The following is a 19,573-nucleotide window of genomic DNA, read 5'->3' as shown; positions in this document are numbered from 1 at the left end:
CTCCCGAGTGCTGGGATTAAAGGCGTGCGCCACCACGCCCGGCCACTCTCTCTTTTTGTATGAGACAAATTATTGGTTTGAAGTAGCTGTGGAAGACTTCTGTTCCCTCTCATGCTCTTTATTTTTCATTGTATGTATGTGTGCACATCTGTGTGGGGATTTGCATAGTCTTTAAGGAGGTCAGAAGATGGTGTTGATCCTGTTGAAGAAGCAGCTGAGAGCCACCTGATGTGGGTGCTGGGAAGAGAGCTTGGGTCTCTAGAACAGTATTCATTCCTAACCACCGAGCTCTTTCTGTAGCCCTCTGTAACTTGCAAGAGACACATCTGGCTGGGTATGGTGACACATGCCTATAGTCCCATTTAAAATAAATAGAAGGCTGAGTTGAAAGGATCACTAAAGCCTACAAGTTTGTGGCCAACCCGAGTAATAACCAAAGACCCTCTTTGAGAGAGAGAGAGAGAGAGAGAGAGAGAGAGAGAGAGAGAGAGAGAGGACAGAAGGAAGGAAGAAAGGAAGGAAGGGAGGGAGAAAGAAAGAATTCAAAAACCCCCCCATATGTACCTGCTGGAACTAAAGGAAACATAATTTATATATCTAAATTGCATTTTAAAAGATTTTTCTTTTTAGTTTTATTTGTGTGTTTTGCATGCTTAGATGTATGTGCCTGGTGCTCGGAGAGGTAAGAAGAGGGCATAGGATTTCGTGTATCTGAAATTACAGATGGTTGTGAGCTGACATGTAGGTACAAAACCTGGGTCTTCCTCAAGAGTAGCAACTGCTCTTAACATTGAGCTGTCTTTCCAGCACCTGGACCCATACCTTTCAAAGCTTTCTTTTTCCCCAGAAGATGTTCCAACTTGTAATAAGGACTATGAAAGCCAGAAGATCCTTGACAGATGTTATACACACCCTAAGAGAACACAAATGCCAGCCCAGGCTACTATACACAGCAAAACTCTCAATTATCATAGATGGAGAAACCAAAGTATTCCATGACAAAACCAAATTCACACAATATCTTTCCACGAATCCAGCCCTTCAAAGGATAATAAAGGGAAAACAACAACACAAGGACGGAAATTATGCCCTAGAAAAAGCAGAAAGTAATCCTTAAACAAACCTAAAAGAAGACAGCCACAAGAACAGAATCCCAACTCTGACAACAAAAATTAAAGGAAGCAACAATTACTTTTCCTTAATATCTCTCTCAATTCCCTAAGAACTTAGATTCTTAGGCTGTGCAGCATACCACACTGAGTCATCTCAGCTGCCCAATAATTTATGCTTAAATTAATAATAGAATGATTTCAAATATACTATATATGTTATGTCTATATATAAATGTATATGTAATAAGCTTACTCCCATTTCTTCAAGGGCTGAAAGTAACCTAAAAAAAAAGAATTCCAATACATGATACAATGAAATCTTATACAAAAGTGCTCTCCTGGGGTAAAAAAATGGACAAACCAATAAAACTAGGAATAACTGGATCCAGAATTTCTAATTATTCTTTTATTAAACATGTCACATCTAGCTGGGCAGTGGTGGCACACGCAATCCCAGCACTTGGGAGGCAGGGGTAGGCGGATTTCTGAGTTCGAGGCCAGCCTGGTCTACAGAGTGAGTTCCAGGGCTACACAGAGAAACCCTGTCTCAAAACCCCCACCCCCCACCAAAAAAAAAAAAAAAAAAAGAAAGGGGAAAAAAAAACCAAACAAACAGGTTACATGTATACTCTTGTCAAAATCAATGTGTGTTTGATTAGTAAGGGATCATAGCATAACTGAAATAGGAAACGTCTTTCCTTTTTACATTTTACTAGTTTCTCTTTCAACACAGACAAGTAAAACTTTAAATAAAGTTATGTGTGCTAGGGGTGTAGCTCAGCGTGAGCTTGCTAGGCATACACAAGGCCCTACCTAGTTCAGTTCCCAGCACTGAATATACTGAGTGAGATGACATGTGTTAATGGTATCAGTACGCTGGAGGTAGGAGTAGAAGGAAGAAAAGTACAAGGTTAGCCTTGACCATGTACTGAGTTTGAGACCAGCCTAGATACATGAGACTATCTCAAAAAAGAAAAAAATTTTTTTAAATTATCCCACATTACAGTAGCACATGTCTGTAATGACCACACTTAATACTCAGCCTGAGGCAGGAGAATAAAAATTCAACACCAGCCTAGGCTTTTGAATGAGACTGTTTCAAACAAACCACACAGATAAACAAAGATACCTCCCCCAGACCAAAAAAAGCCAACCACATCTTCCCTGAAAACTAAATAAACTTTTAGGCCTTTAAAAATGTAAAAGTCCAAACCATCATTAGGGCTTGTGTATACTCACTGGTACAGCAACTGTTTAAAAATGTGTGTAGCCCTGGGTTCTACCCCAGCACATTTGTCCACATAAGAGTTTAAACTTTTCTCAAAGAGCTTACATCACATCAGTAAAAACAGACTGCCAAACTGCTTGCTGATCTCACTCCTCATTTACCAGCTACCATAATGGCTGCCTATGGGTTGCACTGTACTCTCAAAGTACTAAGCACATTATAGATGCTAGGGGAGAAATGCAATTAGATACCTCTGTTTTTGTCTTTACTTTGGACGGTGTAGAGACTGTAGAAGATGTTTTTAATTCATCTTTCAATTGTGAGATCTTCTCTCCCAGTTCTTTCAAGGTCTTCATTATATTTGCTCTTTCTTCTGGTTTCATGTTTTTGTTCTTTTCTAGTTTAGAAATCAGCATCTACAAAATAACCAGGAAAAACTAAGCCTATATTTGGCATATCTAAGCCTCACAATTTTAACTTTGTAAATCAGTTTTATAGACCATTCCAGAATGCAAAAGATTCCTTGAGTACCTTCTGGCATTCTATCTGCTTTTCCAACATTTCTTGTTTCTTTTTCCTCATGTCTTGCTGTAACTTCATTGCTTCCTGGGTAAGGTAAACAAAGAAGTCAGTAATGGATTTAAAAAAAAAAAAAATCTAATAATCCATTCCCAACTCATTTCTTCCTCTCTAAACTGGACTTTCCTCCCTAAATCCAAACAGATGAAAGTGGCAGCTGGGGTATATGATGTGGCTAGAACATGTCTATAAGCCCAGGACTCAAATGACTGCAGCAAAAGAGATCATGAACTGGAGGTGATTGGAGATCAGCCAGGGCTATACAAGAAGAACCTGTCTAAAAACTAAACAAAACAAAACAAAACTCCTAAAATCAAAACTGAAACCTTTGAATATATTTTCCCAACAATTCCAGTAAATTGTGAGATTTATGGCTATTCTTTGCATCTTTAAAGAAAAGCAAACTGTTTTGACTTCCAGTATGATAGGCCAAACCCTTATTCCTGAAGCTTCAGGTTTTAAAGTAGGAGATACACCTCATATTAGGAATGATTGGGATTCAAAAATTTTTGCCTGGAACATTTTATTTCTACCCTCCTGGGAATTAAATTTCAGAATGTGTATTAAATTAAACTATGTGTTTTTACTGAAAATCCCTATGTAAACAGCTTAAATCCTAAATGATTTATAATGACTCATAAACATGTTACACTTCTGTGAAATTTTATCTGACTTTAAAAAAGGAATTTGAAAATACTCTGTGCTGGGGGTGTGGCTCAGTGGTAAAACACTTATCCAGCATGTGCCAGGCCCTGGGGCTCCATTCCTAGTATCATCATCCCACCAACCCCAAGAAGAAAATAAAATTGTCTGCTTTTCTTCCTTGAATGAAAAAAAAAAAAAAATGTGGGTGTATGACTTTAATCCCAGAGGCCAGCCTGACACAGAGAAACACTGTCCCGAACCTGGCCTACCCAAATATATATATATATAAAACATTCGTGGTTATAGTTCAGTGATTGTGTGTTTAGTGTACTCAAGGCCCTCATTAATACCCAGAACCAAAGCCTAGCTATTAAATGTACTTAATGTGGCACGGAAGGTAACTGTGAAGCAGTCTTAGAGTTGTCCATCATTTTTAAGTGTATTAAATGGAAGAGAATGCATAGCCTGTGGGAATGTGAAGGTGTTAGCATAGGTGCAGAAGAATGGACACTGTTACCTGTTTCTTCTTAAGAACTTCTTGAACATCATGAGATTTAGACCCTGAACAAAGTTTTGAAGGTGCCTTTAAGTTTGAAGAGCTGTAAATTGTTTTTGGATGGCCTGGAGTAGAAAATACCTAAAAAAATTACAAACAAAACAAAACAAAAACCCAAAAAACAAAAACAATAAATGCATAAGTATGATTAAATTAAATATTAAAAATGTTTAAAAATCATTTTTAGAATAGCTGCTTCTACTAGAGACAGGATTTCTTTCTGTGTAATCGTGGTTGTCCTGGAACTCAATTTTTAGATCAGCTGGTCTTGAACTCAGAGAGATCCACCTGCCTCTGCCTCCCCAGTGCTGGTACTTAAAGGTGTGTAGTACCAAACCCATCTAATTTTTTTTTTTTCTTTCATTCAAGGAAAAGCAGACAGTTTTCTTTCTCTTATTCGGGTGGGCCGGATGATGCTAGAGATGTAAGCCCAGGGCCTGGCACATGCTGGATTATTTTGCTGATTTTGCTCAGTTTACTATGACCTAAAAACCACTTTATGGTACACATAAAAACCTACCTTTCCTTTGTAAAGTTACATACATTTTACTGTATAGATAGATATACTTCACTTTAGGATATCAGTTCCTGACAGGCATTTGGGGATTTTCAAAATTACAAAAACTTACTGTTAGTTGTAAGTTATACATATGTAGTTTACATTTTGGACAGAATATCTCTGTTGCAGATTCTTGAGAAAACTGCATAAGTGTATATAATTCTGTTATATTACCAAACATTGCCAAATTTCATTTCATGAGAATTGAATCATTTAGCATTTCCAGCATTTAAGTCTCAAGTCCACTTGGAATTTATCCTGGTTTATGATGTAATTTTTAAAAAAAAATTGTAATTTTATCTCTTTCATATACCCACTTATAAGAATAAGCTACCCACTTATACCTATAACAAAAATTATTTTTGATCTAATACTAGTTAGTTGATATAATAAATTCCTTTTACAATGAAGTCTACTTTCTGTTCTGTTTCACTGGTCTGTTAAATCATGTGCCACCATTAAAATGTCTTAGTCACAGAGACCTTATAGTATTTTTTGGAGTATCCCTTATCACTTTTCTTTTTCCAAATTCCTCTAGCTCTCTGTAGTGGTAACTACACATGTTGCATAGATAATATTCCTAAAAGCAAGGGACATGTCAGCACTTGGCTTTATGGTAGGATTACTTTCACTGTTTTACTAAGATTTTATTTTAATTTTAATTACTTATTTTTAATTAGATATGAATGCATTTGTGTCTGTGCATGAGCATGCACTCACTGCCCACATGGGCCAAAAGAGGGGATCAGGTCACTGGGAGTTGGAGTTATATTATAGGCAACTCTCACCTGCCAGGTGTGGGTGCTGGGAACCAAACTCAGGTTCAAGATCCATCTCCCTAGCCTTACTAGGTTCTTAATTATACCTAAATGGGAAAATGAAAGCCAGATGTGGTGGTACATGTCTTTAATAATAGCACTAAAGAGGCAGAAGCAGCAAGATCATGAGCAGAAGCCAGCCTGGGCTACTCAGACCTCATTTTAAAAAACCAGGGCGGGAGGGTACGGACAAATAAGAACATCTACCTATGAATATACAGCTAAAAGCTAAAATTCTCTGATTCTTAGATAGCTCTAAATAAAAGAAAATTAAACAGTTAATATCTAGCTGAATTATAGAAATTACAGAAGTATACTTAAGGCAAATATCATGATTGCCCCATTGAGAGATTACAAATCTTAATGATAATGAATTTTTGTGCCATATTTGGTGGCTTAAATAAACATGATATCACAGAAGGCATACCGGACAATCCTCCCCAGAAGAACCACCGGTCTGATTTAGCAAGTGAGACGTGTCACTCTGGTTAGTACTTGCATGTCCAAGACGGTGTTTAACAGGGACTTTGTTAAGAACGTAGGCACCAGAGCTCTGTGGTTTGCCCATTATCTACAAATACAAAATAAATATCTATGTGATATAAGTTTAAAAAAAAAAACCACAAGAATAATACAAATTTAAGATAGAAGTTAAAGTTGAAATGAGGAAGCACTTAAGTTAACTGTAAAATTGTATCTTTTAAGGCACTATGAATATACAGATGGTTGTATTACCCATATTGTTTTGGATGTCTAATAACTATATGTCATAACACAGAGGGAGGAGCTCAGCAGCATAGCCTGTGCTAAGTGTGCACAAGTCCCTGGTTCAATCCTTAGCCCCCAAATACATGTGTCACAGTAAAATACACACACACACACACACACACACACACACACACTCCATAAAAACTTTTTAAAATCTTCTCTTTAGTATACAATGTTTTTTAGTATAAAAGACAGTTTTGTTTTGTTTTTTAACAGTATAAACAACAGTGAAACGGAAAGACAATCTCAGGCTACATTCTTTCATCATTCATCCAACATCTAGGACAAGTATTCACATTTAGGTCCAAATATGAAACAGAACACAAATAAAAATGTATGACTTAGATTCTAATGAACAGTGATGATTAACAGAATTGAGATGAGATGCGTGTATATATTTTTCAGTGTTCTGAGATAGGAATTTGCATTAGCACAAGCTGGCCTCAAACCGATTTCTGCCTCAGTGCTCTGCTTGCTTGTTTTTATTTTTCCATCAGATCATATTTACCCTAAAGATGGTAACGTCTAGATGGAAATTGTTGTCAATATCTGGATAGCTTTAATGCACTGTGGCTAGCTCTTTCCTTCATTTACTTTTTCATTGGAATGTTCTAAGAAATATGTATATACCAGGCATTATTCATTGTTTTAGGCACCAAGAACAAAAAACTATACAAGAATCACAACCCTCATTCTTATCCAGACATGATAATGCAACTGTACAGGCGGTGCTTCTGAGGCAAGGAGAGATGACCCTATTAAGGCCAACCTTAAGCTACCAACTCAAGATATCTCTCAAAAACATAAAAGAGAATCTTAATTCCTTGGAGGTTCCATTTCAGTTTTTAAAGGAGTAAAATTGTCTGCATGGGAAATGGCAGGACAAGTGGGCAGATATGAAAGTGACTGATTCTAATATAAAGCAAAGTAGCTCAAGATTCAGAATTTAGAGGTAGACAGTGCATGTGCTTTGCTGCAGATACTTCTTAAACACTCAGATTTTGAAAGCTCATTATCTAGAAACTGTCCTATGGGTGAAGCTAAACAGGTTAGACCTAGGTGAATCACCCTGTTGTCGACCAGCTCTCTTAGCTTTAAGACACTGAAAAGCTTTTTGAAGCAGATTCCTGGGCCTTTCCCACAAAAATTGATTCAGAAGATGAGATGGGTGGGTAAAAAGCTAAGTTTGAGAATCTGGGTTTTGGTCCCCACAGCTACATAAAAGCCACCCGCACAGGCAGGGAAGCCCCCTATAATCCAAGTACCTAGGAAGAAGAAACAGAGGATCCTTCAGATAAGCTGGCTAGCTAGATTGGCAGAACTGGCAAGCTCAGGATTCAGTGAGCCCCTGCCTCAGTAAATACAGTGCAGACGATCAACAAAGAAAGACACACAATGTCAAGTTTTAGTTTATACCCACCCAGAGTACCCATCCACTCATACACCAAGTAATTACTTAGTTAATTAAACTAAAAATGGCTAGGTCTAAGAATCTGAATTTCTTTAATAATCAGGTCTCAGGGGACAAGATGATACTGGTTTATACATCAATCAACAACCCTAATGTGGAAGGTGTCAAAGCTGTAAGCTGGAAAATTCCGGCTGAGAGACGAGACACATGATTACCTTCTGGATACCTCCATGGACCGATGAGGGGGAAGACTGGGTTACCATCACCTGCTGCGGATGAAGATGCTGTGGTAGGCTATGGTGTTGCTGTGAAAGGTGACTCAGGGTGTGTTGCTGCTGCAGGAGAATCTGTGCTGAGGACTGGAGTGCTGGTTGCTCATTGTTCTCTCTATGCCACAGGACTCGAATGAACCGATTGTTCAAAACTGCTTCTGTGCTAGAAATGGCTTTCCTGGCCTCTTCATTGGTAAGGTATTGGATGAGTGCTGCTTCTGGATCACCCTTAAAAGCAACCTTTAAAGAAAATAATAGCAACAACTTAAACTATGAACTAAATTGTGTGCCTCCAAATTTGTATGTTGAAATTCTAGCCCTCAGTGGAGAACAGGATTAGGGAAAAATTCAGGTCACATGGGGTACTAAAATTGTGCCCTTAACATTTTTAGGTAAGATGGCCTTATGAGAAGATGAAGGGGTCTCCACACAACCCTCTTCCACCCTCTCTGCCATATGAAGACAGTGAAAAGCCAGGTGTCTACAAGCTAAGGCATCCCTCTGAAGCAGCTTACCAAGGGGCACTAGATCCCTCTGGAGTTGGAGTTTCAGGCAGCTGTGACCTACACAGTGTGGATGCTAGGACCCTAATTCAAGTCCTCTGGAAAAGCAGTTCAGCTCTTAATTGCCAAACTGTCTCTTTACAATAGAATAAATTCCTACTGTTTGTTTATTCCGCCTATGGTATTCAATATGAGTGCCTGAGAAAACTGTTCTACCTATGCATAATAAGCCATCCAGTTTTTATTCTAAATGCCATAAAGAATAATGACAGAAAGCATTTACGAGAAAAGAACATGAATTCAAACTAACATGTAAGTACAATCAAATAAATCCTCACTATTACTACACATTCATAAGTTCAAACTTCTAACAAGTAGACATCAAAAGATTATATTATCACTACAACTGATTTGGTGTTGAATAATATAGCAAAAAAAATCTCAGTTTCTTAGACAACATTAACATACAAAGGAAGAGGTCATTTGTTCAGACAAAGACCTATGAACGACAACAACAAAAATAACAACAACTGGCCTGGTGTTTTCAGAAAAAATGATTACAGAAAAGAATCAAATGAATTCTCAAGAACAAATTAAACTAAATAATTCCATGATACACACATGCACATTCAAATATATAACAGTTTACAACTCTCTGCAAAGTCATACCTAGGGATACTTTCCAAAACTCACAGCATACACGCACTCTGTCTCTGACTGAATTAAATTACCTGGATATTAACTATGGTTCCAAATTTGCTGAAGTGTTCATTGAGCTTGGTAATGTTGTTCAATTCCTGGGGGATTTTTTTCACCTCTAGTTTGGTGTTTGTATAATGATTCTTCCTCAGGAAGCCTGGTTTACTTTGATTGTTGTTCCCTTGTCTGAAACAAACATTGATGAATCTTGGTTAATCCTCCCATCCTATGGCTAGCCAAGAGATGCTACCTTCAGCAAGGAAGGTAGTTTAGGCACTCTTCAAAAACTACAGAACTTTAACATAACCCTCATTACAATAAAATAGAGGGAGAGGAAAACAAAATGAAGTATTTCAAAGAGAAGTGGTCCAACCGATACTAAAAACATGTTATAGCCACACGGGTACCAGATTACCTTTAAAACAAATTGAGTAACATTTTTAACTATATATTTTTCATTTTTAAGCATGTTTTTTTCATCTTCTGCACAGGTACCAATGCTTTCTTTCTGGTCATGTCTAGTTCACTTCTGATCAATGATGTTTTTTTACACATATCTTATCATGAATATCCTGTTAGCTTTTTAATTTTTTTGTTTGTTTGTTTTCTTTTGTTTTGTTTTTTAGGTTTTTCGAGACAGGGCTTCTCTGTGTAGCCCTGGCTGTCCTGGAACTCACTCTGCAGACCAGGCTGGCCTCAAACTCAGAAATCCACCTGCCTCTGCCTCCCAAGTGCTGGGATTAAAGGCGTGCGCCACCACTGCCCAGCAGCTTTTTAATTTCTAAGATATTCTAAAGATGCCTCTTAGAACCCTAACTCTAAGAAACATACTTTGAAAAATCACTAATGATTTATTTGTTTGTTTTGCTAGACAGGTTTTCTCTGTAAGAGCCCTAGCTGTCCTTGCTTTGTAGACCAGGCTGGCTTTGAACTCACAGAGCGCTGGAATTAAAGGTACATACCACCACACCTAGCAAAAATTTTATTAACACAAGAGAAACAACACAAGTATTGATTACATATTTCTAATAAACAAAACCATCTTACTTTCCCAGCCAAGGCTTCTTTGTAAGTGGCCCCTCCAAACCACTAATAGCTCTCTTTCGGCTCTCTGGTTCCAGGACTACTCTGGTGATGTTGCTATTAATTGAAACAGGAACTGGTGGTTCAGTCTGGATGACAATATTAGCAGCTGTTGGAAACAAAAATTCCCATTAATGAATTTTGGGGAAACATCAAATGATTGGAATATTTAATCTAAAGCTAAAAAGGGTCCTATGGACAGCATTCACCTACTACCATTTTTTATTTTCGTTTTGTTTAAAGGCAGATCACTGGCCTCAGTTTGCCAAGGGCTGGGATTAAAGGCATGCACAACTGTGTCTTGCTTACTACTTCCTTCTTAGAAATTCCTATCAGCAAAAAAAGCCACAAATGCCTTTATTCTTTACATTCAAAAAATTAAAATGCAAGCTTAAAACCTCAAAGGCAATTCAATGTGACCGTTAACTCAAGCAGACCATCAACGAATACAAGAAAGTTATCGGAGAAAATTGTCTAAAGAGCAAGACATTTACTTTTTATACACACATACACACACACACACACACACACACACACACACACCATAAGTTTACTTATTTTTACAATATAAATATATAGCAAATACTGTTTTCAACAAGGGATCAAACAATACAACTAGGATTATTATCTGCCTCTGGTCATGGTCCAACAAAATGTTCACCACATAAAGATTTTCTTCTCTCTCTCTCTCTCTCTTTCTTTTTGTAGTTTTTGAAGACATGGTTTCTCTGTGGAGCCCTGGCTGTCCTGGTCTACACTTAATGTGTAGACCAGGCTGGCTTTGAACTAAGAGATCTACCTTCCTCTGCTGCCCGAGTGCTGGAATTAAATGTATTTGCCACCACCACCCAGCTAACGGTTTTCTTGTATGCAATATTACATTTTTTTTTTTTTTTTTTTTTTTTTTTTTTTTTTTTTTTTTTTTAAATTTTTGGAGATTGGTTGTCACTCCAGCCCAGGCTGGCCTGGAACCCCTGCTTCAGTATCCTGAGCACTGACTAGAATTGGAGCAAGACACCATGCCCAACTATGTGTTTATAGCGGATCATACTTTAATGTATTTGCAAGGAAGAAAATGAACTCACATTAAAGGTATATGCTTGAATTTTTTTTATCTTGGCTTGATTTTTTTCTGGGGGGTGGGGGGTTGGGGGACAACTTGAGACAAGATCTGACTATGGAGCCCTGGTTGGCCTGAAACTTACTATGTAAACTAGGCTAGCCTCAAACGCACAGAGATCTATCTGTCTCCCGATTGCTGGAATTAAAGGCATGTTTAATGGTGGTCAGAGACACCACAACTGTCATGGCTTGATTTTTTTTTTTTTTAAACTTTGAAGTAGATCCTGATAGATATAATTCTTATTGATTTTTACTTGTTTGTATTTTCTGTTTTTAGGAAGGGTCTCACGTGGCCCTGGCTGGCTTTGAATCTGCTATATAGATAAAGATAATCTTCAATCCCTGATCCTCCTGCCTCTACACAGATAAAAAATTGCCACTGGGCCTGAGCAGATATAGCTGTAATCTTAAAAAATAAACTGATAAAAGGCTAATCTACTTGTAGGGCTTAGGCTTGAAACATTATTGGTTTGAGGCCACAGCTCTCAAAATGCAGAATATACCTTTGATCAGTTCTTTAAGGGAAAGGGACCAATCATTTCACCTTGTATCTGAACTCTATCTAACACTGTGCCCAGCATATAACTAAAATGGTCCGATGTCCTACCAAAAAAAAAAAATTGAAAATATTATTTTCTGTATCTAAAGTAAATATATTCTAACTATACTATTAAAATAAATTTTAGGGACTAGAGAGATGGCTCAGTGGTTAAGAGCACCTACTGCTCTTCTGAAGATCCTGAGTTCAAGTCCCAGCAACCACATGGTGGCTCACAACCATCCGTAATGAGATCTGACACCCTTTTCTGGTGCATCTGAAGACAGATACAGTGTACTTAGATATAATAATAAATCTTTAACAAAATAAATAAATAAAATTTAGAAGCAAAGTTATTAAAAGACTTTTGTGATGATTACATAGTATCTTTCAAAAGTATAAGTAGTCTGATTTCCTCAAGAAAGATCAGAAACACAAAGGTGTTAACTATAATATTAAACTACTGCATAACATTTATCATCAGAAAAAAGCATTCTCACCTCTTGGATTTGCATCCATATCTCCAGATGTGAGGCCAATCAGGTTGGGACGCTGTGTCTGTGCTCTTGAGAAGAACTGTCTGTACTGTGATCTACCAGAACTGGTGATGCTAGGTGCTTCAGGATTATAACCATCTGGTTCATATGTATCTGAAAAACAAAACAAACAAACCCCCAACATTTAGAAAATCAGAATGCTCAAACTATTCTCATATTACTATAAATAAAGAGCTGTTCAAAGTATGTGTTCTTCAAAAAATATAATTACATCAATGCATACACACTCCTCGTGAGTTATATTAGACACTACTTTAGGAGTAAAACATTGTTACTGTCATGAACATAGAGACATTCAAATTCAAACACTGATTTTTACTTCTCAATCCACTCAGTCTTGTTTACCCCTGTATATTAACCATTTACTTCAATCTTCAGTAACCATACATATTTTTATCACTAATTTTTATGAACATGAACAAGTTTATTCAAAGACTGTTGAGTTTTGTGTCTCATCAATTTCTAGGTATTTCTATAATCAATAAATAATTTTTTAAGCTGAAGAAAAAACAGCTGGCTTCTTATCCAAAACATATTTCAAATAAGAGCTAGGTAAGTTAAATTTTCATATTTATAGTTATTTTAAAACCACCCTATTATTCACCAATGTACTTATCACATTCTTATACTTTTTCCTAAAACAAAAAAATCATTTTTAAAATTCTAATCCTATGTAACTATTTTACTAGTGTTAAAAGTGATTCTGAAAGAAATGATAGACTTAAATGGCACATATCCTCATCACTCCAAATCAAATCATAGCCAGGTAGACGGAACACACTGGTTTTCATAGTTACGACTCATGTGTTTCTTTTTTGTTCTTAATGGAGAATGTGTTTAATAATTCATATAAAGCTCAAACTACAATATCAGGCTCAAGTACATCTTTATTAAAGGCTGTCACTGCTATAATACAGAGTATAAGCTCACAAATGGTCCACTTGCTGGAGAGAGAGCTCCGTGGTTAAGAGAAGACGCAAGTTGTTTCTCAGCACTCATGTCAATTGGTTCACAACCACTTGTAACTCCAGCTCCAAAGGATCCAACACCCTCCCTCTAGACAGGAGGGGCATGCGTACTCACACGCATAAACCCACACACAGACATACACACACAATTAAAAATTAATAAAATAAGCCAGGTGTAGGGATACATGCCACTAATATCAGCACTTGGAAGGTAGAGGCAAGTGGAGTTTGAGGCCAGTCTGATCTACAAGGTAAGTCCCAGGCTAGCTAAAGCAATGTAGTGAGACTCTGTCTCAAATAAAATAAAAAAAATCTTTAAAACAAACAATCTACCTTAGGAATTTCCAGAATTCTAAAAGCATTTTTCTGTGTCTATCCTATCTAAATACGGTAAATAAGGCCTCAGAAGTCTTTGGTGCAGCATATCACTCCCAACTCTCTCTTAAACCTTGCCCTGAATACTTTATTTTCCAACTTCAGGTTCCATGAGCATATTCTCTCCCTGCAAAAAACACCAACTCTAAGTTTAGAACAATTAAATGCCACTGAGGGGCAACCAACTGAGACATCTGGGATCAGTACTAACACTGCTGTAAGGGTTCCTTCCTGTCCACATTGCACCTATTTTCTTTCCTTTCACTTTTGAAAATAGCTCATGATGTAGTATAGACGATAAAAAACTGGTTTCCTGTTTAAAAAAATCAAACAAAATCCAAAACTTCTATTTTGGTGTACTATCTAAGCAGTTATTCTACCAGAGTATTCTTTGGCTTATACTGAATCTCTTCAGTTCCTGCTCTACATCCTACCTTATAACTTTTTTTCTTCCACAAGCTGAAGACAGAGTCAATGCTCAGTGTTTTCTTCAATCCATCACTATCTCATGTCCTGAGATAAAGTTTCTCATTGAATGTTCAGCTATAATGGCTGGCCAGTGAACCCCAGAAGTTCTCTCAACTAAGTCTCTCATGCCAAAATGATAGGCATGGGCCCCTATGCCCAGCTTTTTATAAAGGTGTTGAGGATTCAAATTTAGTTCTTCACAATTTGGGGCAAGACATTATACTAAATGATCTATACCCTTAATTTTTGTTTGTTTAGGTCCAGTTGACAAAATTACTACTGAGAGAAACGTGCGTTAATGATGTATAGCTTAAAAGGAAATCCTATCTATTTATTGAATTTAAATAAATATATTAAATGTCTGAGCGATACAGTTTGAAGATGATAGGTAAAATAACAAATTCACAGATTCCACAGTTATGCTGTCCTGGTTAGTTTTATGTCAATTTGACACAAGCTAGTTATCTGAAAAGAAACCTCAACTGAGAAAAATGCCTCTATGCCTCTATAAGACGCAGCTATAAGAAATTTTCTTAATTAGTGATTGGTGGAGGATAGGGAGGGAGCCCATTATGGGTGGTGCCATCCATGGGCTGATGGTCCTAGGTTCTATAGGGAAGAAAGCTGAGCAAGCCATCATGAGCAAGCCAGTACGCAGCATCCCTCCACAACCTCTGCATCAGCTCTTACTCCAGATCCCTGTGCTACTCGAGCTTCTGCCCTGACTTCCTTTCATGATGAAGGATAAGCTGAATAAACCCTTTCCTCCCCAAGAGTCTTTGGTCATGGTGCTTTATCACAGCACTAGTAACCCTAAGATAGAGGGCTAACAAAATAAATCCTACTTCAACTTTTAATCAAACGAACAAAGTACCGTTCACAGTTTTCAATTACTGCCTAGTAGTAACAGAAACTCCCACAGTTGAGGCTACAAAAAGGTTTGAAATTCACACAATCAAATGGCTTTGTTCTATGACCCCTGGGAACACAGAACCCGAATAAATGTAGGCTCCACAATAAGGTCAGGCATGGTGGCAAACACCCAAAAACCTACCACTCAGATCCCAAATTCAAGGCTAACTTGGACGGTTTCATGACCCTTGTTTTTTTAAAGAGCGCTTTAGTTATGAACTGAATTCCAAAAGACTAGCAAGACAACATCTTTTTAAAAGAGACTATCAAAACACCAACAAAACATACCACAGATCTTCAGAACACATATCAATAAGGTGAAATAATTTTCAACAACCCTACATTCATTATGAGCAATATGTCCATACAACAGGGAGTAGAAAGGAGAAACTATATTTATCCACCAGCAGATGTTTGGCTTTATTTCAAAGAAAATTTACCCTAGTTTTTCTGTAATATACAAGTAATTAACTAGAAAATACTCAAGTAAATACTATCTTCCTATAAAGCTTATCAGAAACTACCTCAAGGAAGATGTGACTGTTACCAAGGCAATGAATGTAAACATACAGGACAACAGAGATGACAGACACACACAGAGGACCTAATCATCAACAACCACTAGGGACAAACCAAAGAAACAGAGAAACAGAAAATAACTCTACCTAAGAGCTTAATAGGAACTTTAAGTGCCAGGTCATACGGTAGGTTGACCAGTTTAAGGTATAAAGATCAGTGAGGAGGATGGCCATCTGCAGCAAAGCTTACCTGGGACCAGAGGGGTGGGGCTGGAGACTGAGGTATGATACCCAATGGAGGATCCCATGAGGTTTCGAGGTGGCACCAAACGAGCTGCCAACAGAGGAGGCGGTGTCCCCAACTGAAGTCGCTCAGATGCAGCAGCACCATGTTCACGAGAATACATGGGCTGTCCTATAGAGGAAAGAATAGGAGGGCAGCTGGGATTGAGAGTCAATGCTTCTCTGAGGCAATGGTGTACTTCCTGAGGATGTGAGCCAAGAACAGAGAAATTACAACAACAGGAACAGTAGTAGAGAAAGACATTACTGAGATTCTAACTCAAGAAAGCATAGACATGCAACTAGTTAGGATGCATCAAGGTACAAAGAAATTAGCATTGCATAATCTGCCCTTTAGAATCCTTTCTCCTGTCTCTGTCTCTCCGCGTCTCTTCCTTGATAGAGGGTTTTGTGCATGCTTGCCTCAAAGTCATTGAATCCTGATCCTACTGCCTCCATGGCTCAAGTTCTGAGATTGCAGGTATGCAATATCACACCTAGCTTTCTACTTTTTTAAATCTTAAGTGGAGTAAATGTATGCTAGTTTTCTCTAAAGCTAAGCAATGAACCAACTGAGTTAAAGAAAGGTACCCTGAGCTATTGTTCATATAGAATCTAGTATTCAATGAACTATACAGATATCAAGGTTGTCATGCACAGATCTCCCTCCAATCACAAGTGAAATGTCAACTGTGTACAAAATATACTCCTGTATCTAGAAGCATGAAAAAAACCAGTAAGACACACAAAACAAATTATCATACCCATAGACTCATAAAGAATGAGAAATGCTCACTAGAAGAAAATTTAAAAGGTGGTGGAAATTTGTTATCACCATAGAGAGGGCAATAACAAAGAAAAAAGATGAAGGAATATGCAACAGACCAATACTGGATATAGGGAATGGTTGTGGATATTAGGAGTCATGTTTTAAAATAGACTACATTTACAGACATAATAAACATATGAGCACATGGCACACATACCACACACTTGGAAAAAGACAAAGTATTACAGAGTAAAACCTTCCTTTGGTTTCTACTTAGTACCATTTCCTAACAACAATATACAAAACATAAATTTACTATAAGGTTTAGTGAATATTTTATATAATAAGGCCAGACATTCACTACAACATAAGACATAGTAAAGTTAGCAAGATTTTTGTATGTGACTAAATGCCTTACAATTTCAAAATCCCTTTATATTTTTAACACAGACTGATAAGACAGGCCACAAAGTAATCACTTGATTTCATAGTAATAAGAAGACTAAGATTAACATCTCCCATCTTCTCTGTCCACATGCATGAAGGAAAGATGAAAAAACTCACTGCAAAGCAGATGACACTACATAGTTAACACCAATCCTCTCAAAATGTTTTAAAAGATTCAGTCCATCACTATATTGCAATAGCAATTTAAAATAACCTCAAACATTAGAAAACAGATCAATCATGACCTACTATAGAGAATATTCATTGAAGAAAAAAACCAAGAAGCATAATGCTCAAGAGAAAAACCAAAAGAAACAATGCTATCTGTATGATGGCTTTAAATATATGATCCAGCACAAATCTGCCTGGTATATGTAATCAGTAACTAGAGACTAAAGGGCAAGCTTGTACAAAGTCAGTTAAAACCACAGACAACACGTGATTCAAACATTAAGAAGGTGGCTAGAGTTGGTGCATGCCTGGTGCCTCTGAGGCCAAAAAAGGGGTGCTGCACACCCCAGAGTCATAGCTATTCTGTAGGTGCTCAAAGTGTAAATTTGGTGCCCCAAATTTCCGAACACACTAAAAATATACATAAAGTTCTTTACTTTATTTGAACAAACCAAATTATGTGGTTTGGAAATTACCAATTTTATTTACAAAAGAAAACTTGAACAACTTTAAGGGTCCAACTTATTTATTTATTTGTTTGTTTTTATTTTTTGGTTTTTCAAGACAGGGTTTCTCTGTATAGCCCTGGCTGTCCTGGAACTCACTTTGTAGACCAGGCTGGCCTTGAACTCAGAAATCCCCCTGCCTCTTCCTCCCAAGTGCTGGGATTAAAGGCGTGCACCACCATGCCCGGCTCGAGGGTCCAACTTATCTGTCTCAAAGACAGTATTTAAAATGAAAACTAAGGAAACTACATTAAAATCACCTACACAAGAAGATATTTAAAAAAAAAAACTATGACCAAAACATTCTATGATACTTATATTCTCCAAATATTTTTTGTGTGTATGTTTTGTGTTTATGTATGGTGAGTGTGCATGTGCTCCTGTGAGCAATCACGGGCATAAACGTGGGCGTGCCGCTGTATGTGTTGAGGTGGAGTCAGAGGACAATCCTGGGTGTCTTTGCGTTTTCACCTTGTTTAGTACAAGTTTCACGCTATTCACCAGTCGGTCCTCAAGAATTCAGCGAATCTGCTTCTCTTCTCACTGGAGAAGTACTCAGATTCCTGACATGAGCTACCATGTCTGACTTTACCTGTTCTGAAAACCTGAACTCCAGTTTTCATACTTGTACAGCGAGTTTGTTATCCATTTGAGCCACCTCCCCATATCCAATTTTCAAATGTTTTTTACATGATTCCCGCTGTAAACCATTGTAGTGATGATTCAATACCAGAACTTTTTACATTTATTTCTCTCTGTGTCATGCACATGCAAACGTGTCAGAAGACAGCTTACACTGGCTTTCTCTTCCCCTTATGGGTCTTGAGAATCATATTTACGTCACCAAGTTTAGAGGCAAGCACCTTACCTTTACCCACTAAGCCATCTGACCAGGCCCTGCAATTGTGTTTTAAATGCTAAGATGGCTATCAGATGCTATCCTCTAGGGCTTTAATTTTTTCTATAAACCGTGTGTGTGTTTTATGTACATGTTCATGTGGGCAGATGCATATGAAGACAAGAAGTTGACATCAATGTCCTCCTATATTGCTTTGCTTTCTACTTTTTTTTTTCCTTCTTTGAGACAGGGCCTCTTGTATGTCTGGCTGGCCTTGAATGTACTGTAATAAGGAGGGTCTTGAACTCCTGATTCTCGTGCCTTCACTTCAGAAATGCAGAAATGACAGGCACGTACCATCACCTCTGGATTTAAGTGGCACTAAGCACTGAACCCAGGGCTTTATGCATGGTAGACAAGCATTTTAACAACTGAGCCCCATCTCACATCTTATTTTTGAGACAGTGTCTTTCACTGAATCTATCAGGAGCTCCAGGAATCCAACTGTCTCCTTCCCTGTAGCCCAAGAGCTAGAGGCACTATACCTGACTTTTATTTGGTGCTGTGGATCTAAACCCAGATCCTCATGCTTGTACTGTAAGCACTTTACTGAGCCATCTTCCTGCTCCTCCCTATATACTTTAGAATCAAATTGTATGCTTTTAACTATGGAAGAAAATTCACAAAGCTGTCTGAATGACACAATTGTGACTTGTCCAATATTAATATTCTATTTCAAAACAAATTAATTCTCTTTATAAACAGTGACACAGCATCTAAGATTATAAAGTAGTAAAACACAAATACCAATGAGAAATCAAAGTAAAAATGGTAATTATTACAAGGACTGTTTTTATTCTAAGAGTCTT

At 37.5% G+C, this 19,573-nt stretch overlaps 1 protein-coding gene across 3 annotated transcripts in view; it reads right to left on the bottom strand.

Moving 5' to 3' along the window:
- The window catches only part of Rbm27 (RNA binding motif protein 27), a 66,298-nt gene that overhangs the window by 12,077 nt on the left and 34,648 nt on the right, over positions 1-19,573 (bottom strand). For 2 of the 3 annotated variants that reach the window (XM_021150472.2, XM_021150474.2), the window contains 9 exons: positions 15,942-16,106; positions 12,394-12,543; positions 10,198-10,342; positions 9,183-9,336; positions 7,892-8,188; positions 5,925-6,068; positions 4,082-4,201; positions 2,872-2,946; positions 2,592-2,756 (listed from right to left, as the gene is read on the bottom strand). In XM_021150472.2, coding sequence (XP_021006131.1) covers positions 2,592-2,756; positions 2,872-2,946; positions 4,082-4,201; positions 5,925-6,068; positions 7,892-8,188; positions 9,183-9,336; positions 10,198-10,342; positions 12,394-12,543; positions 15,942-16,106 — 1,415 coding nt within the window. The remainder of the gene's footprint in view (positions 1-2,591; positions 2,757-2,871; positions 2,947-4,081; positions 4,202-5,924; positions 6,069-7,891; positions 8,189-9,182; positions 9,337-10,197; positions 10,343-12,393; positions 12,544-15,941; positions 16,107-19,573) is intronic. The other variant, XM_021150473.2, reaches the window with a different exon arrangement.

Source organism: Mus caroli, chromosome 18 (assembly GCF_900094665.2).
Source record: "Mus caroli chromosome 18, CAROLI_EIJ_v1.1, whole genome shotgun sequence".
NCBI lineage: Eukaryota > Metazoa > Chordata > Mammalia > Rodentia > Muridae > Mus > Mus caroli.
This window is presented reverse-complemented; position numbering and strand designations above follow the sequence as displayed.